Source organism: Trichomycterus rosablanca, chromosome 12 (genome assembly GCF_030014385.1).
Source record: "Trichomycterus rosablanca isolate fTriRos1 chromosome 12, fTriRos1.hap1, whole genome shotgun sequence".
Classification (NCBI taxonomy): Eukaryota; Metazoa; Chordata; class Actinopteri; order Siluriformes; family Trichomycteridae; genus Trichomycterus; species Trichomycterus rosablanca.
The window spans coordinates 29041607-29066114 of record NC_085999.1 but is presented as its reverse complement, the minus strand read 5'-3'; the positions used below and the strand labels follow the sequence as shown (position 1 = coordinate 29066114).

General features: G+C 38.3%; 1 protein-coding gene across 1 annotated transcript in view; it reads right to left on the bottom strand.

Moving 5' to 3' along the window:
• tmeff2a (transmembrane protein with EGF-like and two follistatin-like domains 2a) overlaps positions 1 to 20684 on the bottom strand; it is a 181342-nt gene extending 160658 nt beyond the window's left edge. The window contains exon 1 of the mRNA XM_063006317.1: positions 20322 to 20684. Within this exon, the coding sequence (XP_062862387.1) occupies positions 20322 to 20499 (178 nt within the window). The 5' untranslated portion in view covers positions 20500 to 20684. The remainder of the gene's footprint in view (positions 1 to 20321) is intronic.
• Positions 20685 to 24508: the final 3824 nt, after the last annotated feature.

Genomic DNA, 24508 nt, shown 5'->3' with positions numbered 1-24508 from the left:
TGCTGTTTGAGTTGGTCATCTTCTAGACCTTCATCAGTGGTCACAGGACGCTGCCCACGGGGTGCTGTTGGCTGGATGTATTTGGTTGGTGGACTATTCTCAGTCCAGCAATGACAGTGAGGTGTTTAAAAACTTCATCAGCGCTGCAGTGTCTGATCCACTCATACCAGCACAACACACACTAACACACCACCACCATGTCAGTGTCACTGCACTGCTGAGAATGACCCACTACCCAAATAATACCTGCTCTGTGGTGGTCCTGGGAGAGTCCTGACCATTGAAGAACAGCATGAAGGGGGGCTAACAAAGCATGCAGAGAAACAGATGGACTACAGTCAGTAATTGTAGAACTACAAAGTGCTTTTATATGGTAAGTGGAGCTGATAAAATGGACAGTGAGTGTAGAAACAAGGAGGTGGTTTTAATGTTATGGCTGATCAGTGTATATATTCTTTAAATAAAGAAGCATGTGCACTTTTGGGTCTTTGTGAAATATATTTTTACATAAGAAACATAAAAAATCCTTCTCAAGACCACATAGTGCTCGTGGCCTACAACTGTCCACACTTTTACAGTGTAAAATCGATGCTTCTTTGTTGTAAATAAGGGTCATTATGCTAGCGTGAAAAAAATAAATAAAACTGAGGCGTGATGTGTTGGCATAGAAATCTATTGGAGAGATGAATGGAAATCCAGGCTATTGAATCACACGCAGTAAACTGGATTTAAAAAAGGTCCAGCTAAAGGACAATATTGACAGCAGTGCTAGTGCAGAATAGAGCGCTTTCACACACATTGAAAGAGGAAATGTTAGTTTGCATTTTCTTCCTTCACGCTTTTTTCCTCTCACTGGCAGCATCAGAATGTATTTAGCCAGAGGAGCTGCTGTAGGTGAGTGGTGTTTCTATCCATATGCCAAACAGTCAGGTATCGAGGGACAGCACTGATTGTTCTTTCTGCCCGAGGCCACTGTTTGAGTCTGGTAAATAATTAAAAAAAACAAGCTGGCCCGCATTAAATATTAAACACGCCGCTAAGGGAAGCGTTATGTCAATTTTTTATTTTTTTGCTTTTCTTTTTTTTGTTGAGGAAAATAGTTTGAAACCCAAGACATTTTTGTCTAGGTGCGATGAAGAGTTGATTTTTAAACCCAGCAATAGAAGCTACCATAAATATGTTCAAATATTAATTGTGTATTGATGGCACTTTTACACTGTAATATAAGAAATCATTTGCTCGGCAGTGTACCTGGGGCGAAATGCCAAAAAATAAATAAATCTAAACAATAACCATGTTTAAGCACTGCCAGATAAAATCACTTTTTTATTTAATGATTTTTTTAGGGATGAAAATAGAAAAAATAAAAAAGGTTCAGTTACAACCAACCAACTTTAGGGACTATTTTTTTATTTTTAGGGACTATCTATTTATTTATAGGAACTATTTATTTATAGGGTCTATATGTTTATTTATAGGGACTTTTTATTTATAGGGTCTATATGTTTATTTATAGGGACGTTTTATTTATAGGGTCTATATAATTATTTATAGGGACTTTTTATTTATAGGGTCTATATAATTATTTATAGGGACTATTTATTTATAGGGTCTATCTATATAAAAGGGACTATCTATTTATTTATAGGGACTATTTATTTATAGGGTATATATATTGATTTATAGGGACTTTTTATTTATAGGGTCTATATAATTATTTATAGGGACTTTTTATTTATAGGGTCTATATAATTATTTATAGGGACTTTTTATTTATAGGGTCTATATAATTATTTATAGGGACTTTTTATTTATAGGGTCTATATAATTATTTATAGGGACTTTTTATTTATAGGGTCTATATAATTATTTATAGGGACTTTTTATTTATAGGGTCTATATAATTATTTATAGGGACTTTTTATTTATAGGGTCTATATAATTATTTATAGGGACTTTTTATTTATAGGGTCTATATAAATATTTATAGAGACTATTTATTTATAGGGTCTATATGTTTATTTATATGGACTTTTTATTTATAGGGTCTATATGTTTATTTATATGGACTTTTTATTTATAGGGTCTATATAATTATTTATAGGGACTTTTTATTTATAGGGTCTACATAATTATTTATAAGGACTTTATTTATAGGGTCTACATAATTATTTATAGGGACTATTTATTTACAGGAAATATTTATTTATAGGGTCTATATGTTTATTTATATGGACTTTTTATTTATAGGGTCTATATAATTATTTATAGGGACTATTTACTTATAGGGTCTATCTATATAAAAGGGACTATCTATTTATTTATAGGGACTATTTATTTATAGGGTATATATATTGATTTATAGGGACTTTTTATTTATAGGGTCTATATAATTATTTATAGGGACTTTTTATTTATAGGGTCTATATAATTATTTATAGGGGCTTTTTATTTATAGGGTCTATATAATTATTTATAGGGACTTTTTATTTATAGGGTCTATATAATTATTTATAGGGACTTTTAATTTATAGGGTCTATATAAATATTTATAGAGACTATTTATTTATAGGGTCTATATGTTTATTTATATGGACTTTTTATTTATAGGGTCTATATGTTTATTTATATGGACTTTTTATTTATAGGGTCTATATAATTATTTATAGGGACTTTTTATTTATAGGGTCTACATAATTATTTATAAGGACTTTATTTATAGGGTCTACATAATTATTTATAGGGACTATTTATTTACAGGAAATATTTATTTATAGGGTCTATATGTTTATTTATATGGACTTTTTATTTATAGGGTCTATATAATTATTTATAGGGACTTTTTATTTATAGGGTCTATATAATTATTTATAGGGACTTTTTATTTATAGGGTCTACATAATTATTTATAGGGACTATTTATTTATAGGGTCTACATAATTATTTATAGGGACTATTTATTTATAGGGTCTACATAATTATTTATAGGGACTTTTTATTTATAGGGTCTACATAATTATTTATAGGGACTATTTATTTATAGGGTCTACATAATTATTTATAGGGACTTTTTATTTATAGGGTCTACATAATTATTTATAGGGACTATTTATTTACAGGAAATATTTATTTATAGGGACTATTTTTTATACGGTCTATTTATTTATTAATAGGGACGATTTTGAGGGTCTACCCATTATTTATAGGAACTATCTATTTATTTATAGGGACATTTTATAGGGTTTATCTTTTTATCGAGACTACTTATTTTTGTTTATCGATCAATTAATTACTGGTTTCCTTCCTTTTTCCACCGAATCCTGTCATGGCCAAATGGAGCTTATCTCTCTCTCTACTGTGCCACCACACGCCTGCAGCCTCTAATCACTTCTTTTCACCAGCCAGGGCCGGAGTCTCACAGAGCACAATTAATTTTATATACAGTACAGTACCTGTTAGCAATAAGCAAATCTATATACAGTATGATTGGCAAGGATCACAAACTTGTCCATATACTGTACATCTGACCATACAGTGCATGTCCACCACAAAAACTGAATAAAGAATTAATAAACTTTATATGTCCTGCCTTATACGTGTGGCACTGATTACTGTTTATAAAACAGCCACCACACAAAGATTCAGTGCAGACTGACTGACTCAGAGTTTAATTCCAGTCTGTAACCATAATTAATTATAATGCCAGTGATTACAACAAATTAGTCCCGTCAGGTGAAAAGACTTTCGCCTGCATGCTGGTTATTAGTGCTTTAAAGACTCACCTTTGGTCACTTTAAACAATGTTGGGTCTACATGCATGATTGCACTGCTTTGTACATAAATGAAGTTGTTAATTAAATAATTATACTTTAAAAGGCTTAAATGTTCTGATTGTGTGTACGAGTCCTACCATCAATTAATAAAATTGTAATTAGCCACAGCAATATTTTTCCTTCTTCTCTGTGATATACACCTTATGGCCAAAAGTATTGGGACACCCCTTCTAATTATTTCAAGTGTTTCAGCAACTCCAACTGCTAACAGGTATATGAAGTCAATTCTTTAATAAATGACGTGCTTCTAACTTTGTGGCTCTTGATAAGTTAGCCCGCACAAAGTACCTGACCTGAACCCCACTGCACACCTTGTGAACTAAAATGTTAATTGCAAGCTAACATCAGTGCCTCACATAGTTGTTTCAAAATCGTAGAGACTAATAACACCCATATTTCTGGAATGGGGTGTCTGACAAGTTAATGTTCAGGCGTCCACATATTTCTGGCTATGTAGAGTAGTTATAATGTACAATGTATCCTACGTGTTTGTGAATTCATTATCTCTAATTATATCTGTTTCAGCTGCAATTATAAACGTGTTATCAAGTCAAGATTGATTTGTTCTGTTTGTTTTCGATTGTATGGCGTGAATAATATGCTAGTAGTTTGTAGTTAAGCTTTTTAGCTTAGCTATCTTGCATTTTAGCTCAGCTATCTTGCAGTCCTGTTTTTTAGCTTAACTATCTTAGCATTTTGCCTCAGGTATCTTGCAGTCTTGTATTTTAGCTTAGATGTCTTAGCATTTTACCTCAGCTATCTTGTAGTTTTGCACTTTAGCTTAGATATCTTAGCATTTTAGCTTAGCTACATTGCAGTCTTGTATTTTAGCTTAGCTCTTTAAGCATTTTACCGTAGCTATCTTGCAGTCTTGCATATTAGCTTAGCTATCTTAGCATTTTAGCTTAGCTATCTTAGCATTTTACCTCAGCGATTTCAAAGTATTGCATTTTAGCTTGCCTATATTATCAATTTATCTCAGCTATATTGCAGTTTTGTATTTTAGCTTAACTATCTTAGCATTTTACCTCAGCTATCTTTCATTTTTGTATTTTAGCCTAGCTATCTTAGCAATTTACCTCAGCTATCTTGCAGTCTTGCATTTCAGCTTAGCAATCTTAGCAATTTACCTCAGTTACATTGCAGTTTTGTATTTTAGCTTAACTATCTTAGCATTTAACTTTAGCTATCTTGCAGTCTTGCATTTCAGCTTAGCTATTTAAGCATTTTACCTCAGCTATATTGCAGTCTTGTATTTTAGCTTAACTATCTTAGCATTTTAGCTTAGCTCTTTAAGCATTTTACATCAGCTATCTTGTAGTCTTGTATTTTAGCTTAACTATCTTAGCATTTTAGCTTAGCTCTTTAAGCATTTTACCTCAGCTATATTGCAGTCTTGTATTTTAGCTTAACTATCTCAGCATTTTAGCTTAGCTCTTTAAGCATTTTACATCAGCTATCTTGTAGTCTTGTATTTTAGCTTAACTATCTTATCATTTTAGCTTAGCTCTTTAAGCATTTTACATCAGCTATCTTGTAGTCTTGTATTTTAGCTTAACTATCTTAGCATTTTACTTTAGCTATCTTGCAGGCTTGTATTTTCGCTTAGCTACCTTGGCAATTTACCTCAGCTATATTGCAGTTTTTGTATTTTAGCTTAACTATCTCAGCATTTTAGCATAGCTCTTTAAGCATTTTACATCAGCTATCTTGTAGTCTTGTATTTTAGCTTAACTATCTTAGCATTTTAGCTTAGCTCTTTAAGCATTTTACCTCAGTTATATTGCAGTCTTGTATTTTAGCTTAACTATCTCAGCATTTTAGCTTAGCTCTTTAAGCATTTTACATCAGCTATCTTGTAGTCTTGTATTTTAGCTTAACTATCTTAGCATTTTAGCTTAGCTCTTTAAGCATTTTACATCAGCTATCTTGTAGTCTTGTATTTTAGCTTAACTATCTTAGCATTTTAGCTTAGCTCTTTAAGCATTTTACATCAGCTATCTTGTAGTCTTGTATTTTAGCTTAACTATCTTAGCATTTTACTTTAGCTATCTTGCAGGCTTGTATTTTCGCTTAGCTACCTTGGCAATTTACCTCAGCTATATTGCAGTTTTTGTATTTTAGCTTAACTATCTCAGCATTTTAGCTTAGCTCTTTAAGCATTTTACATCAGCTATCTTGTAGTCTTGTATTTTAGCTTAACTATCTTAGCATTTTAGCTTAGCTCTTTAAGCATTTTACCTCAGCTATATTGTAGTCTTGTATTTTAGCTTAACTATCTTAGCATTTTAGCTTAGCTCTTTAAGCATTTTACATCAGCTATATTGCAGTCTTGTATTTTAGCTTAACTATCTTAGCATTTTAGCTTAGCTCTTTAAGCATTTTACATCAGCTATCTTGTAGTCTTGTATTTTAGCTTAACTATCTTAGCATTTTAGCTTAGCTCTTTAAGCATTTTACATCAGCTAACTTGTAGTCTTGTATTTTAGCTTAACTATCTTAGCATTTTAGCTTAGCTCTTTAAGCATTTGACATCAGCTATATTGCAGTTTTTGTATTTTAGCTTAACTATCTTAGCATTTTACTTCAGCTATCTTGCAGTGTTGCATTTCACCTTAGCTATTTAAACATTTTACCTCAGCTATTTAAACATTTTACCTCAGCTATACTGCAGTCTTGTATTTCAGCTTAGCTCTTTAAGCATTTTACCTTAACTATCTTGGAGTCTTGCTTTTTAGCCTAGCTATCTTAGCATTTTAGCTTAGCAAGCTTAGCATTTTAGCTTAGCAATCTTAGCATTTAACCTCAGCTATTTTAAAGTACTGCATTTCAGTTTTGCTATCTTAGCAAAAGTGGAAAAGTGAATTAGAGATCAACCATGATGAACTGCATCCTATTTCCATAATGATTCCTTTCCTTTATTCCTAACACCTCCTTGTAGGGCATGTGGAGAGGAATTTAGGATGTGAAAACCAAAGCTGAACGAATTTGTACGTCCTTCCTGACTAAATCTTTACATTAAAGTGATGCCACTTACTGATGGTGTGCTGCCTGACGTGTTAAATGTTGTTGAAATGAAGCAAAATGAATATAAAAAATGTTGAATAAACCCTAAAAATCACAGTAAAATAACAGTATTAAACCTAAAAGCGCCCAAAGCTATTGCTTGATCACACTGCTTACAAAATGATGTAGATGTATAAGCAGATGCAGTGAATTAAATACACTGTAGGCTACATGCACTATACTGGATGAAAAAGACTTTTATGTAAACTGATCAGCCATAACATTAAAACCACCTCCTTGTTTCTACACTCACTGTCCATTTTATCAGCTCCACTTACCTTATAGAAGCACTTTGTAGCCTACTTTCACCCTGTTCTTTAATGGTCAGGACCCCCACAGGACCACTACAGAGCAGGTATTATTTGGGTGGTGGACCATTCTTAGCACTGCAGTGACACTGACATGGTGGTGGTGTGTTAGTGTGTGTTGTGCTGGTATGAGTGGATAAGACACAGCAACGCTGATGGAGTTTTTAAACACCTCACTGTCACTGCTGGACTGAGAATAGTCCACCATTTTAGCTTAGCTCTTTAAGCATTTTACATCAGCTATATTGCAGTCTTGTATTTTAGCTTAACTATCTTAGCATTTTAGCTTAGCTCTTTAAGCATTTTACATCAGCTATCTTGTAGTCTTGTATTTTAGCTTAACTATCTTAGCATTTTAGCTTAGCTCTTTAAGCATTTTACATCAGCTAACTTGTAGTCTTGTATTTTAGCTTAACTATCTTAGCATTTTAGCTTAGCTCTTTAAGCATTTGACATCAGCTACAGTGTATCACAAAAGTGAGTACACCCCTCACATTTCTGCAGATATTTAAGTATATCTTTTCATGGGACAACACTGACAAAATGACACTTTGACACAATGAAAAGTAGTCTGTGTGCAGCTTATATAACAGTGTAAATTTATTCTTCCCTCAAAATAACTCAATATACAGCCATTAATGTCTAAACCACCGGCAACAAAAGTGAGTACACCCCTTAGTCGCTGCCGCTTCTCGCTGGATTTATTCTAATTTCTTTCTACTCTGTGCTACCTAAATCTACTGTTTCCATCTGCACTGGGACCTGTCCGAACTTCTGCTGTCCAGTCTATTGATTGCATGGTTTTCGCTAAACCTGCTATTGCATACATTGCTGTGCCGCTCCTGCTGTTAGCATTTAGCTTCGCCGGCGTTAGCAGTCAGGTTGCGGTACAATCTGCGAGCCTTCTACATACTGCCTGGTCTCTTAGCTTCCAGGAGGTGAGTGAATTTAATTCTGTTCATCTCATGGTTCTGCTGACAGCTATCTAGTGGTTTCTGGTGTTGCTACTTGATTGTCTGGTTTGAGCCTGGTTGTTTGTCGGCTAACGTGGCTCCGTGGCTGCGCTGTCCAATATTGCGCTGATGTCTTGCATCTCGGGCTATAGCAAAATTCCATGCCAACGGCTCATATATTCCTCTGCTGATCTCTGCTCTTTACGCACAACCCGCCGTCTGGATTCTTCCACCTACTGCCTGTGTCAATCACTGGGGATTGCAAGTAAGCGTTACATACATCGCGGTCAAAGACATCGACGCACTCTTTCTGCTTCCCCCGTTGCTTCTTCATACACTGCCTGTTCTCCTGAAGTTCATATTACAACTCTTGGATCCAGGAGACGCCGACGCAGACTGCTTCGTGGAATAGACTTCAGTGTTATACGTGAGATTCCTCGAGTTATGGACTCACAACCTGCTCACCAACCTTCACCATCACCTCGGCTTCTCAACTTTGGACTATTCAACATCCGCTCTCTCACAGACAAAGCCACAATTCTCCAGGACTACATTGTCCACCATCATATCGATCTGTGTTTTTTGACTGAAACCTGGCAGAAACCTGGGGAATTCATCCATGTAAACGCAGCAACCCCACCTGGATTTAAACCATTTACAGCACCTCGAACTTCTGGTCGGGGTGGGGGTTTGGCTGTACTATGTAGTCCAGTGATCAACCTTTCTGTTTGCAACGTCCAAGTTGTCTCTTCATTTGAATGTCTGGCTTTAAAAATTACTGGCCCACGTCCAGTTACTCTACTACTAATATACCGCCCACCTAAAAGCTCAGTACATGATTTTCTATCTGAACTCAGTGAAGTTCTCACAGTCATTAGTTCACTGTCCCCCTCATTAATGGTTCTCGGGGATCTCAATATTCCCCTTGACACTGGGTCTGTTGTTGCATCTGATTTTCTTTCTCTGTTACATTGCTTTGACTTAATTCAATATGTTGATTTTCCAACTCACAAACATGGTCATATTCTAGATGTCATCTGTTCTAATAATGGGATTGTCAGTAAATTCTCTGGGCACTCTACCGGCCTATCTGATCACCTCTTTATTTCCTTCTGTGCCTCCTTACCTGTTCCCAAGTCCCAGCCCAAACTGCTACGTTCATACCGAAATCTCTCTGCTGCTGACCCCTCTTCCCTGTCTACTCTGCTTAGTGTGTCTCATTTCAATGACATCTGTTTACTTCACTCTCTCGATGAGGCTACACTATCATACAACACAACACTGGCAAGGATTTTTGACACCCTGGCACCGATTAAGTCCCGGTTTGTGCCTTCCTCTCACTCTGCACCCTGGTTCAACGGCGAGCTTCGTGCCCTCAAAACGTTGGGTCGGCGCCTAGAGCGGCGTTATAAGAAATCTGGCCTCTCGGTTCATTTTTTGGCATTTACGGACCACGTGGCCGATTATAAAGCGGCCCTAAATAAAGCTCGCTGTTTGTACTACACCGAGGTGTTTAAAAAAGCTGGTCAAAATCCTAAGCGGCTGTTCACCACAGTCAAAAAACTAGTATGCCCCCCCAGTGACCCAGTTGTCCCCTCCCCTGGTTTGTGTGAGGCCTTCCTTAACTTTTTTAGTGACAAGGTGTCAAATATCTATAGGGGGCTTCAGGGTGCACCTGCATATGCCCCATCCCATCTTTCGCTGGTGTCTGGTTCTGAACTTTTCTCTTCCTTCCTACCAGTTGATCTCGCTGAAGTTTCACAAATCATCACTAAGTCAAAGTCTACCACATCTGCCCGTCTAGACCCAATCCCTACCTTCCTTCTTCAGTCCTCTGTGCCTGCTTTTGCTGCCCCTATCTGTCACATGGTCAATTTATCACTTTCATCTGGCTATGTTCCTCCATCATGGAAACTCGCTGCAGTCACTCCCATCATCAAGAAGCCTGATCTTGATATCACTGATCTCAGTAACTTCAGACCTATTTCAAACCTTCCGTTTCTTTCCAAGATTACAGAAAGAGTCGTGGCATCCCAGCTGCTTGATTTCTTAAATTCTAATCACCTGCTCGAAGATTTTCAATCTGGTTTCCGTCCATATCATAGTACAGAGACTGCATTGCTTTGCGTTTTAAATGACCTCCTTTTGTTCGCTGACAAAGGGTTGGTCTCCATGCTTCTACTTCTCGACCTCACTGCTGCATTTGATACTATCAACCACACTATTCTTCTGTCCAGACTGTCCAATATTGGTCTTTCGGGCCTGCCACTTGCATGGTTTAAATCCTACCTCTCTGACAGGCAACATTTTGTGCAGCTAGGGTGCCATGTCTCAAATAATGCACACATACATCAGGGTGTGCCTCAGGGCTCGGTCCTTGGACCACTGCTATTTATTCTATACATCTCTCCCTTGGGTGAAATTTTCCGAAATCACGGGTTAAAATTCCACTGCTACGCGGACGACACACAGATTTACCTTAGCCTCAGGCCCTCTGATCCCTTTCCTCCTACTGCCCTCTCCAGGTGTCTTCAAGATCTCATCCTATGGCTGCGGGAGAATTATCTTCAATTAAATACCGATAAAACTGAGCTTCTGTATATTGGCTCGAAAGCTGCACTTTCCTCTTTCTCTTGCCCTGTTCTTCTCATTGGGAACACCTCTGTTTTTCCTGCTGCTACTGCACGGAACCTTGGTGTGACAGTCGACCCTCTCCTAACTTTTCAGCCCTACATCCGCTCCATCACAAAGTCTGCTTACTTCCATCTACGTAACATTTCTCGTCTTCGCCCCATGATTTCACCTCAGACAGCTGAGCTTTTGGTCCATGCTTTTGTTACTTCTCGGCTGGACTATTGCAACTCACTGCTCTATGGTCTTCCTAACAAGTCGATACGCCCTCTACAGCTTATTCAAAATGCTGCGGCCAGGATCCTCACATCCACTCGAAAACACGACCATATCACCCCGGTTTTTGAGCAATTGCATTGGCTCCCTGTGCATAAACGCCTCCAATTTAAAATACTACTCCTTACTTTTAAAGCCCTTCATGGACTTGCCCCGGTCTACCTCTCCCATCTGCTGACACCTTATATACCCAGTCGCTCACTCAGGTCCTCCGATGCTGGCCTGCTGGCCACACCTAGATTTAGGCTGTCAACCTTGGGTGGCAGATCATTTAGTGTGGCTGCCCCCACTCTGTGGAACGCTCTCCCTTCTTCTCTTCGCTCTGTCTCTTCACTTCCACAATTTAAATCTCTGTTAAAAACCCATCTCTTCAATTAACTATGCTCTCTTTTTGTACCTCACTGAACTGTTTATTGTTTGATGTAAAGCGACCTTGGGTATCTTGAAAGGCGCTATATAAATTGAAAGTATTATTATTATTATTATTATTAGTGAAAGTTCCTGAAGTGTCAATATTTTGTGTGGCCACCATTATTTCCCAGAACTGCCTTAACTCTCCTGGGCATGGAGTTTACCAGAGCTTCACAGGTTGCCACTGGAATGCTTTTCCACTCCTCCATGACGACATCACGGAGCTGGCGGATATTCGAGACTTTGCGCTCCTCCACCTTCCGCTTGAGGATGCCCCAAAGATGTTCTATTGGGTTTAGGTCTGGAGACATGCTTGGCCAGTCCATCACCTTTACCCTCAGCCTCTTCAATAAAGCAGTGGTCGTCTTAGAGGTGTGTTTGGGGTCATTATCATGCTGGAACACTGCCCTGCGACCCAGTTTCCGGAGGGAGGGGATCATGCTCTGCTTCAGTATTTCACAGTACATATTGGAGTTCATGTGTCCCTCAATGAAATGTAACTCCCCAACACCTGCTGCACTCATGCAGCCCCAGACCATGGCATTCCCACCACCATGCTTGACTGTAGGCATGACACACTTATCTTTGTACTTCTCACCTGATTGCCGCCACACATGCTTGAGACCATCGGAACCAAACAAATTAATCTTGGTCTCATCAGACCATGAGACATGGTTCCAGTAATCCATGTCCTTTGTTGACATGTCTTCAGCAAACTGTTTGCGGGCTTTCTTGTGTAGAGACTTCAGAAGAGGCTTCCTTCTGGGGTGACAGCCATGCAGACCAATTTGATGTAGTGTGCGGCGTATGGTCTGAGCACTGACAGGCTGACCCCCCACCTTTTCAATCTCTGCAGCAATGCTGACAGCACTCCTGCGCCTATCTTTCAAAGACAGCAGTTGGATGTGACGCTGAGCACGTGCACTCAGCTTCTTTGGACGACCAACGCAAGGTCTGTTCTGAGTGGACCCTGCTCTTTTAAAACGCTGGATGATCTTGGCCACTGTGCTGCAGCTCAGTTTCAGGGTGTTGGCAATCTTCTTGTAGCCTTGGCCATCTTCATGTAGCGCAACAATTCGTTTTTTAAGATCCTCAGAGAGTTCTTTGCCATGAGGTGCCATGTTGGAACTTTCAGTGACCAGTATGAGAGAGTGTGAGAGCTGTACTACTAAATTGAACACACCTGCTCCCTATGCACACCTGAGACCTAGTAACACTAACAAATCACATGACATTTTGGAGGGAAAATGACAAGCAGTGCTCAATTTGGACATTTAGGGGTGTAGTCTCTTAGGGGTGTACTCACTTTTGTTGCCGGTGGTTTAGACATTAATGGCTGTATATTGAGTTATTTTGAGAGAGGAATAAATTTACACTGTTATATAAGCTGCACACAGACTACTTTTCATTGTGTCAAAGTGTCATTTTGTCAGTGTTGTCCCATGAAAAGATATACTTAAATATCTGCAGAAATGTGAGGGGTGTACTCACTTTTGTGATACACTGTATATTGCATTTTTTGTATTTTAGCTTAACTATCTTAGCATTTTACTTCAGCTATCTTGCAGTGTTGCATTTCACCTTAGCTATTTAAACATTTTACCTCAGCTATTTAAACATTTTACCTCAGCTATACTGCAGTCTTGTATTTCAGCTTAGCTCTTTAAGCATTTTACCTTAACTATCTTGGAGTCTTGCTTTTTAGCCTAGCTATCTTAGCATTTTAGCTTAGCAAGCTTAGCATTTTAGCTTAGCAATCTTAGCATTTAACCTCAGCTATTTTAAAGTACTGCATTTCAGTTTTGCTATCTTAGCAAAAGTGGAAAAGTGAATTAGAGATCAACCATGATGAACTGCATCCTATTTCCATAATGATTCCTTTCCTTTATTCCTAACACCTCCTTGTAGGGCATGTGGAGAGGAATTTAGGATGTGAAAACCAAAGCTGAACGAATTTGTACGTCCTTCCTGACTAAATCTTTACATTAAAGTGATGCCACTTACTGATGGTGTGCTGCCTGACGTGTTAAATGTTGTTGAAATGAAGCAAAATGAATATAAAAAATGTTGAATAAACCCTAAAAATCACAGTAAAATAACAGTATTAAACCTAAAAGCGCCCAAAGCTATTGCTTGATCACACTGCTTACAAAATGATGTAGATGTATAAGCAGATGCAGTGAATTAAATACACTGTAGGCTACATGCACTATACTGGATGAAAAAGACTTTTATGTAAACTGATCAGCCATAACATTAAAACCACCTCCTTGTTTCTACACTCACTGTCCATTTTATCAGCTCCACTTACCTTATAGAAGCACTTTGTAGCCTACTTTCACCCTGTTCTTTAATGGTCAGGACCCCCACAGGACCACTACAGAGCAGGTATTATTTGGGTGGTGGACCATTCTTAGCACTGCAGTGACACTGACATGGTGGTGGTGTGTTAGTGTGTGTTGTGCTGGTATGAGTGGATAAGACACAGCAACGCTGATGGAGTTTTTAAACACCTCACTGTCACTGCTGGACTGAGAATAGTCCACCAATCAAAAATATTCAGCCAACTGGAGGTGGTTTTAATGTTATGGCTGATCAATGTATATACACATTTTCAAATATACAATAATTTAACTGATATTATATTAGTTACCAAACATTAACTAATCTCTATTTCCTCGGCTGCTCCCGTTAGGGACCGGCACTACAATGCACTGGTTTATGCATCCTAGCGGCTAGGTACTTATAGGACAATTCAGCGTCTCCAATTAGCCTGGCTGCATGTTTTTGGACTGTGGGAGGAAACCGGAGCAACAGGAGGAAACCCACGCAGACACAGGGAGAACATGCAAACTCCGCACAGAAAGGACCTGGACTGCCCCACCTGGGGATCGAACCCAGGACCTTCTTGCTGTGAGGCGACAGTGCTACCCACTTAGCCACTTAGAGGAAATAGAGATTCGTTAATATTTGGTAACTAATATAATATCAGTTAAAATATTGTATATTTGAAAATGTGTATATACACTGATCAGCCATAACATTAAAACCACCTCCTGTTGGCTGGATATTTTTGGTTGGTGGACTATTCTCAGTCCAGCAGTGACAGTGAGGTGTTTAAAAACTCCATCAGCGTTGCTGTGTCTTATCCACTCATACCAGCGCAACACACACTAACACACCACCACCATGTCAGTGTCACTGCAGTGCTGAGAATGACCCACCACCCAAATAATACCTGCTCTGTAGTGGTCCTGTGGGGGTCCTGACCATTAAAGAACAGGGTGAAAGTAGGCTACAAAGACCACCAAATATTAACTAATATTATTTTTAAAAAAAGCCTGTTTGCGCACGGCTTATCTTGCTCTTCATGTTGATGTAGCATTTAAGATTTTGTTATTTTAAATAAGAAAAAGGTAAAAATATACCTTTAAAACCTTCCATTTCAAACAGGGAACACTTTGCACCGCAAATGATCATTTCCCCATAAAATTAAAAAGCATCATGTACCGTAATAAAATGACTCACGACGTGTTAAATAATCAGTTGCATCATTATTTTTAGCCCTCTAAATTCTTCGAATTTGAGCTCATTAATTCTGGTCCATTAAACAACAAATAATGTTATGTTGCAATTAATGAGAAATACTGGAAATGTGCTCGTGTTTTTCATGTGCTTTCATTTAGCTCAGCAAAAAACCATTACAAGTCAGCCACATGCCTCGCTAAATCTTTTTAACTTAAAAAACATACTTTCTTGTTTGTACATTCACTCATATACTTAGTTAAAACTGTAAATCATCCTCCAACTAAATATTTTTACTGTGCAATATTAGCGTGTGAGTCATTTCTGATAACGGTTTGTTTGTTTATTAGGATTTTAACGTCATGTTTTACACACTTTGGTTACATTCATGACAGAAATGGTAGTTACTCAATACACAAGATTCATCATTACACAAGTTTTAATCTCAAACACAGTCATGGACAATTTTGTGTCTCCAATTCACCTCACTTGCATGTCTTTGGACTGTGGGAGGAAAAAGAGCTCCCGGAGGAAAGCCACACCGACATGGGGAAAACATGCAAACTCCGCACATAAAGGACCCGGACCGTCCCACCTGGGGATCGAACTCAGGACCTTCTTGCTGTGAGGCGACAGTGCTACCCACTGAGCCACCGTGCCGCCCCTGATAACGGTTTACACATGCAGGTTTTTGTAAGTACAGTATATGATTAGTTATTATTTTACTGTATGACAGATGCCCAAACCACTTAACAAGAATAAATACATTTAAAATAAATTCTAATTCTGGGCAAAATTTTTTAAAGGCTTAATATAATAATATAATAAAAAATATATATTTAACATCCTTCCACTATCCAACATCCGACCAACTACAGTACTTAAATTTTTTTTTTTTAGGTGCGGAAACAACAGCAACAACTACAACAAAAAAAATTCTCCAAAGCATACAAATATTTACTATTTATTAGTTTTTAATGAAGTCTAACTGCTCTACTAAATTCCACTTTATCATTTTACTCCAAACACTTGCAGTATTCTTGCATAAAAAGGCATTTTATATGTGATAGAAACTAATAATAATTTGTACCGTGTAGCTGGGACTTTAATGGTTGTTACTTTATGTTTATATGCCTAGATATGTGGTTTTATCTGCTTATTTGTATTTGTATAAGTAGTGGGATATTAAATCAATGTATCAGAATATATCTGATACCTATCTGGGGCCTATCTGAAGTAAAAAAAAATCAGTATTTTTAAACATAACCGTCATTAAGCGTATATTAAATATTACATGTTAGATATTTAATATTAAAGGATGTCTTTGGTAGAAACTGCTTGATCAGTTTGGGAGTTCTGAAAGTATTCCAAATAATTCAGGTTTTTACAAACTCCGACAATTCTGTGCTCTTGTTTCTTTTGTCCATTCTCTTGGTGGTACATACAAACACAAAGATTAAGTCACTTTCCCGGTGCGATTGTTGTAGCACTTGTTGCAGCACTTGTTACCGACCACATACAGTTTAAGTACAAATTCAGAAAGCAATAACAACTTAAATTTGGCAATATTTAATATCCTTCCACTATCCACCAACTACAGTACTTATATTTTTCTTAAACATTAACTGGGGAGGGGAAACAATAGCAACAACCACAACAAAAGATTTTTCTCCAAAGCTTACAAATATCTTCTGTTCATTCATTATTATTGTAGTGTAAATGCTACTAAATTCCACTTTATCATTTTATTCCAAACACTTGCAGTATTCATGTAAAAAAGCCTTTTTATATGTGATAGTAAACTATTAATAATTTGTACCGTGTAGCTGGGACTTTAATGGTTGGTACTTTATGTTTATATGCCTAGATATGTGGTTTTATATGTGGTGGGGCTTCTGCCAAATACATTTAATATCACTGATCTAAAGTAAAAACATTATCAACTAAAAAATCAGCATTATATCAAGCATATATTAAACATTGCTATTTAATAATAAAGGATGTCTTTGGTAGAAACTACTTGATCGGTTTGGGAGTTCTGAAAGTATTCCAAAGAATTCAGGTTTTCACACACTGACAATTCTTTGCTCTTCTTTCTTTTTACATACAAACACAAAGATTAGATCACCTTCCCAGTGTGATTTCTACATTGCAGCACCTGTTACCCACCACACACTTTTAAGTACAAATTAAAAAAGCATCAGATGATTAAAATCCAATTATTCCTTACAATTCTGAATAAGCACAAATAATTTGGTCCGGTTCAATTCTGGAGTACTGTGTGATGGGTAAGCTATTACATTTGACCGCATTTGTAATTTCAAAGAAACATTTAACTAACTGAGGTGGCATCATCTCACAGCAAAAACAGTGATCGTAAAAGTATTAGGCTGTATCCACCTCTAACAGAAATTAAGGGCTCTTTAATTTGCCTTTATTAATTCTCAATCAAATGCACTAAAAGATCTTAATCGTTTACTAATGAATAATTCCCAAAATATTTAAGACATGATGTTTTACAGTCTTCAGGTATAAATAAGCAGTCAGTTTTAAAATGAGCTCTATTTTAAGAATATGATCAGATTTTATAAAAAGAATTCTGCCTGTTTAACCGTTTGGTCTTCATCTCAAAACTACTGATCTGCTGTATCAGGTAAAGCTCCAGCTTAGCTGGTAATCGCACTGGGGTTCTGTGGAAGAGATTGAGGAGCACTGCACTGCTCTGAGAGTTCGATTTAACCCTGCAGGTGTTTCTTAGACCCGATTGCTGTGTTGCATATCAAAACCAACCAGTTCTGTCTGTATATCTATAAATATCTCTATCTATATCTATCTGTATATAAAATGCAATGTGTAGCTAAAAAGTAACAATTGGAGAGCATAACTTTATAATTCTATACACTAAACTCCACCTTGATGACAGTCGAAGTACATATTGGTAGGACGACGGTATACTTTACTTTTATGTACAAACTCTAATATTACAAACATATTTACAGAAACGTTGAGACAGTAGTACAGTACAAATAACAGCCAAACCAAAAGCAGCGGTTTGTGAACTGTATTATAGACATTTTAATTAAAAACAGCACATAAACAGCACATCTTTTTTACTTTTAATTTAAGTGTTAACTCGCTACTAGGTCAATGTATACTAATGCTATTTCAATATGGGCTGCTAGAAAATCTTTCGTCCATATTTCCTACTTCAGTGATGTGTTTTTGACAAATGACACAATAAGTTTGCTATTGTGTAGTATAGTAGGGTAGTATACAGTGTAAAATGTTTTTTACTTGGACGCACTATAAGCATCCAAAATAGTGTGAATTACAAAAACAATGCATTAAATACAATGCCCTAATTTAAATAAATCTTGTAAACCTAGGCCACCTTTATATGGTTATTTATTATGGTAGTACACAGTTTACGAGTCCAATATGAGTCTGTTCGGCACTGTCACAAGACTAAGTATTATTTATATGCTAAATATTAACGTAATGGATAAATTACTGTTACAAATCAGTGTTCCATAAAGTAGAGCCAATAAATATTTCACATAATTCTAATTTAAGTAAAACTGAAATATCTTGAAATTAAATTGAGACATGACTCTCCATCTTTTACAGCATGGTGTTTTAGGTGCAAAAAAGTGAAACCAGTGTTCCATACACTGTTGTGTGGATTCTAGTTACAAATACCAGTATTCAATACACTGTGGTTACTGGACTTTCTTTTTCATTTAACTGGGTAACATGGCTTGAAATTAAGGGTTGACATTTTCACCAGCAACTGAGACCAACATTTCAGTTGCTGTGTACATGTGGTCACAAGTAAGTATGTAAAACCAATGTTCCATACAATGTCTAAATTACAAACAGAGCACTAGCTATTGGGTATATGACTTTATTAAGTCGAAAAATAAACAAACCAGGAGCTGAGACTGTTAGTTCAGCTTCTCCATCTCTACATCAGTAGAGTAGAAGCAAATGATTGGGTGAAATGAGAAAATGCAGCTGTATGTAAGGGTATTCTGTACAGTAATCTGACAATCTCAGTATTTTATACACATTTGCATGATTATTCACCAACTGAACGTGAATTCAAGCAGATAAACTACAAACCTGCTACAGAATAGAGAAGGAATATCAGGATTGAACTACAGATAACTAAGGGATTGACCGACGCTGTCCGGATTACTGTTAACACTACCAGTGTTCCATACAGCGAGAGAAAGACGGTACAAATGTACTTTCATTTTTAAATAAAACTGTTCAAAATCAAACAAATTATGAATTAACTTTAGGCAAGAAAGTACACCATTTGTGCAGGTGCTGCCTCGCCACATTGATGAGTATTTGCCAAAAAATAAAAATGTACGGAATACCGATACTGCATTGTACTAATTGATGGGAACCAAAAACGCCATTATTTAGTACAATCCTGCGCGTTTCCGGGCTTATTGTGAGCCTAACATTTAGGGTTATCAGTGTATTTTGCATTGGTGCAGCACTTTCTACACGTTCAAAATATTTATGCAATGTACGAATTCCTGTTATCAATACCAGTGTTCCATACAGCGCGTCAGGCAGTGGATACTAGACTTCAGACTTGATCTATCTGATTAAAATTATCTGGTTTTGAGATGAGGCATTGCTAGCCACGACTAAGACTAACAGTCTAGAATAGCTACTGCGATTTCAGACCAATGTGTACCCGTAGTTGCAACAAACTGAGCGTCTGAAATCCCTACACGCACAGTAGCAAATCCAGTCCCGGTGTCCGCGTTCCTTCCATACAACGCGTCAGTCAGTGCGTAATGAACTTTATTTTAAACGTATTTAACGTGTTAAAATGACTTAGTATTGAGGTGACACCTTGCTACTAAAGACTAGGACTGATAGTCCAGTTACTGCATCTTTATACTCATGTGCAGGTTGTGCAGGAAACCTGTGTTCCTTCTATAAAGCGTCTGTACGGATTCCTGTTACCAAAACAAGTGTTCCATAGAGCGCGTCAGATTGTAAGTATTAGACGTTATGTTTTATTTAAGTGGTCAAAACGGGGCTTAAAATGCAGGTCAGACGTCCAGCAAGGACCGAGTCCAGCTGCTGTGTTTATACAACTATGTACTTGCGAAAAGTCTCCAAAATCAGTTAACTGTGCGGAACACTGTGATCACGCGTAAGTACGCAGTACTAACCGGATTTACGCGTTATTCGCGTCTCTTCAGTACTGGAACAGCACGTCCAAAATACCAATTGGGAACTTTTTTTTCCCCAAACGTGTAAATATCACAAGAATCAAGTCCAGGACTCACCGGAACAGTTCCAGCCAGTTGGGGTCTGACAGTCACTGAGGGAAGACGGGAACGCGCGGAGCCGCTGCACGGGAAAAGTAGCGATGAGCGAGACCACGGCGACCCACAGCCAGTCTCTCGCAGCGCGGCTCCACGAGCGACGAGGCTCCGCTGTGGCAGATCCCGCCACCAAACCCATCTCTCAGTTTCCCCACCGATAGTCCTTGAGACGCCAAGTCACACAACGACACCCGGCCATTTTCCTCCACCCATGAAGCGTTGGCGTTGTTCGCGCAACCGGACCGAATCCACCCAACGCAAGGGCTGGACCAAAGGATGGTGTTAGAACAGGATAGAACCTTTAAACGCTTTAAAAAAATAAAAGTGACCACAAAGTATAGTCTAAAAAAAGCCCTAAAGAATCAGTTCATGCGTTGATAAAAACAATCCCATCAGGCAGAACATCCAAAGCTGGTTTTATTTGACTTTCTCTCCCGTTACGCGCTCCCATCACAGCTTCATCCACACTGACGCGCTCAACGAGAACACCAGCGCTCCAGTCTCCTGACTCACGTGGTCCCGCGAGGGCGGGGCGCGGCAGAGCAAGAACTGAACGCTGATTGGCCAAGAAAGGAAAGGATGCAGAGAAGGACCGAGGCGATCGTTACTGACGCTCAGACTGACCGACCGAGAGTAACCGAACACCATTCAAGTCCGACAGCGATTATATACATCTACAGACGATTTAATCTGCTACACCTACCATACAGATGCACTGTAGATCACTCGATCACCCACCCATCCACTCAGTCTCTAAAGTCTATTTTGAGAAGCAAATCCACCCACTGGCATTAATATGTAATATGAATGAATGTAACATATAAATGGCTGAATGTAAATTCATGAATCAAGTAACAAGATCACCCACTCACTCACTAAAGTATTTTTTTGAGAAGCAAATGCACCCACTGGCAATTTTTAAGAGCTGGAAACAAGGCAGTATAATACACTGCCTGGCCAAAAAAAAAGGTCACCACCTGGATTTAGCTAAGCAAATAAGTAAGAGCCTCCCATTGGATAATTACTGCATGGGTGATTATGTTTCAGCTGGCAACACGTTATTTAACCGATTTAACTGATGCAGTGAGTAGCTTCTCATTTGTTAAACAACCATGTCGAAAGACACATCCTGTGGTCGTGGAAAAGATGTTAATCTGTTTCAGAAGGGTCAAATTATTGGCATGCATCAAGCAGAGATTGCTTAAACTACTAAAATCGGGTTAAGAACTGTCCAATGCATTATTCAAAAGTGGAAGAACAGTGGGGAAACATCATCTTCGAGGAAGGAATGTGGGCGGAAAAAAATCTTGAATGATCGTGATCGGCGATCACTTAAATGTTTGGTGAAATCAAATGGTAGAAAAACTACAGTAGAACTCAGGGATATGTTTATTAGTGAAAGTAAGAGCATTTCCACATGCACAATGCGAAGAGAACTCAAGGGATTGGGACTAAACAGCTGTGTAGCCTTAAGAAAACCACTTGTCACACGAATGCGTGCCGTAATCAAAGCTAAAGGCGGTCCAACGAAATATTGTGTGTGAGTGTGTGACCTTTATTTTTGGCCAGGCAGTGTATGTAATGTGAATAAATAAATATAACATATGAATGGCTGAATGTAAATTCATGAATCAAGTAACAAGATCACTCATTCAGCTCACCCACTCACTCAATAAAGTATTTTTTTTGAGAAGCAAATCCACCAACTGGCATTAATATGTAATATTAAAAAACTATATCATATAAATGACTGAATGTAAATTCATGAATCAAGTAACAAGATCACTCACTCAGCTCACCCACTCACCCACTAAAGTATTTTTTTGAGAAGCAAATCCACCCACTGGCAATTTTTAAGAGCTGGAAACAAGGCAGTAAAATATATAAATATAATATGAAGATCACTCACTCATTCAAATCCCCAGAAACAGGGTTTGTAAATGAAAACACTATGAATAGGTAATATAATTAAATTAATTAAATAACACACACATTTGGTCAGTTACGAGCAAGGCTTACTGTTCACAAAACTATCACTAAAACAAACAGTAAGAACATACAAATATAATATGAATTAATAAATGAATTACTAAACATAAACAGAATATATATAAAGGGTGACACGGTGGCTCAGTGGGTAGCACTGTCGCCTCACAGCAAGAAGGTCCTGGGTTCGATCCCCAGGCGGGGCGGTCCGAGTGCTTTCTGTGTGGAGTTTGCATGTTCTCCCCGTGTTTCCTCCGGGAGCTCCGGTTTCCTCCCACAGTCCAAAGACATGAATTCAGGTTAACTGGAGACACTGAATTGCCCTGTAGATGAATGGGTGTGTGAATGGGTGTGTGTATGTGTGTGTGTGTGTGTCTGCCCTGCGATGGACTGGCGCACTGTCCAGGGTGTTACTGTGTGCCTTGCACCAAGCTGGGACAGGCTCCAGTAGTGTCCCAGTACTGTTCCAGGCTCCAGTACCAGTAGGGCAAGTATGATCAAGGTTAATTAAAAAAGAAACAATTCTAAAATCTAAGCTTTATCATTATATGAATAAATGAATATATATGTAGTATATTAAGTGATAATTATGAATTAATTTATTAAGTAACACTCACCTAAAGGCAGGTTGGACCAAGGTTATTATGACTGGAATAAAAACAGCAAAAATATGTAAAATATAAATATATAATATATACAGTGTATCACAAAAGTGAGTACACCCCTCACATTTCTGCAGATATTTAAGTATATCTTTTCATGGTACAACACTGACAAAATGACACTTTGACACAATGAAAAGTAGTCTGTGTGCAGCTTATATAACAGTGTAAATTTATTCTTCCCTCAAAATAACTCAATATACAGCCATTAATGTCTAAACCACCGGCAACAAAAGTGAGTACACCCCTAAGAGACTACACCCCTAAATGTCCAAATTGAGCACTGCTTGTCATTTTCCCTCCAAAATGTCATGTGATTTGTTAGTGTTACTAGGTCTCAGGTGTGCATAGGGAGCAGGTGTGTTCAATTTAGTAGTACAGCTCTCACACTCTCTCATACTGGTCACTGAAATTTCCAACATGGCACCTCATGGCAAAGAACTCTCTGAGGATCTTAAAAGACGAATTGTTGCGCTACATGAAGATGGCCAAGGCTACATGAAGATGGCCAAAACCCTGAAACTGAGCTGCAGCACAGTGGCCAAGATCATCCAGCGTTTTAAAAGAGCAGGGTCCACTCAGAACAGACCTCGCGTTGGTCGTCCAAAGAAGCTGAGTGCACGTGCTCAGCGTCACATCCAACTGCTGTCTTTGAAAGATAGGCGCAGGAGTGCTGTCAGCATTGCTGCAGAGATTGAAAAGGTGAGGGGTCAGCCTGTCAGTGCTCAGACCATACGCCGCACACTACATCAAATTGGTCTGCATGGCTGTCACCCCAGAAGGAAGCCTCTTCTGAAGTCTCTACACAAAAAAGCCCGCAAACAGTTTGCTGAAGACATGTCAACAAAGGACATGGATTACTGGAACCATGTCCTATGGTCTGATGAGACCAAGATTAATTTGTTTGGTTCAGATGGTCTCAAGCATGTGTGGCAGCAATCAGGTGAGGAGTACAAAGATAAGTGTGTCATGCCTACAGTCAAGCATGGTGGTGGGAATGCCATGGTCTGGGGCTGCATGAGTGCAGCAGGTGTTGGGGAGTTACATTTCATTGAGGGACACATGAACTCCAATATGTACTGTGAAATACTGAGCAGAGCATGATCCCCTCCCTCCGGAAACTGGGTCGCAGGGCAGTGTTCCAGCATGATAATGACCCCAAACACACCTCTAAGACGACCACTGCTTTATTGAAGAGGCTGAGGGTAAAGGTGATGGACTGGCCAAGCATGTCTCCAGACCTAAACCCAATAGAACATCTTTGGGGCATCCTCAAGCGGAAGGTGGAGGAGCGCAAAGTCTCGAATATCCGCCAGCTCCGTGATGTCGTCATGGAGGAGTGGAAAAGCATTCCAGTGGCAACCTGTGAAGCTCTGGTAAACTCCATGCCCAGGAGAGTTAAGGCAGTTCTGGGAAATAATGGTGGCCACACAAAATATTGACACTTCAGGAACTTTCACTACGGGGTGTACTCACTTTTGTTGCCGGTGGTTTAGACAT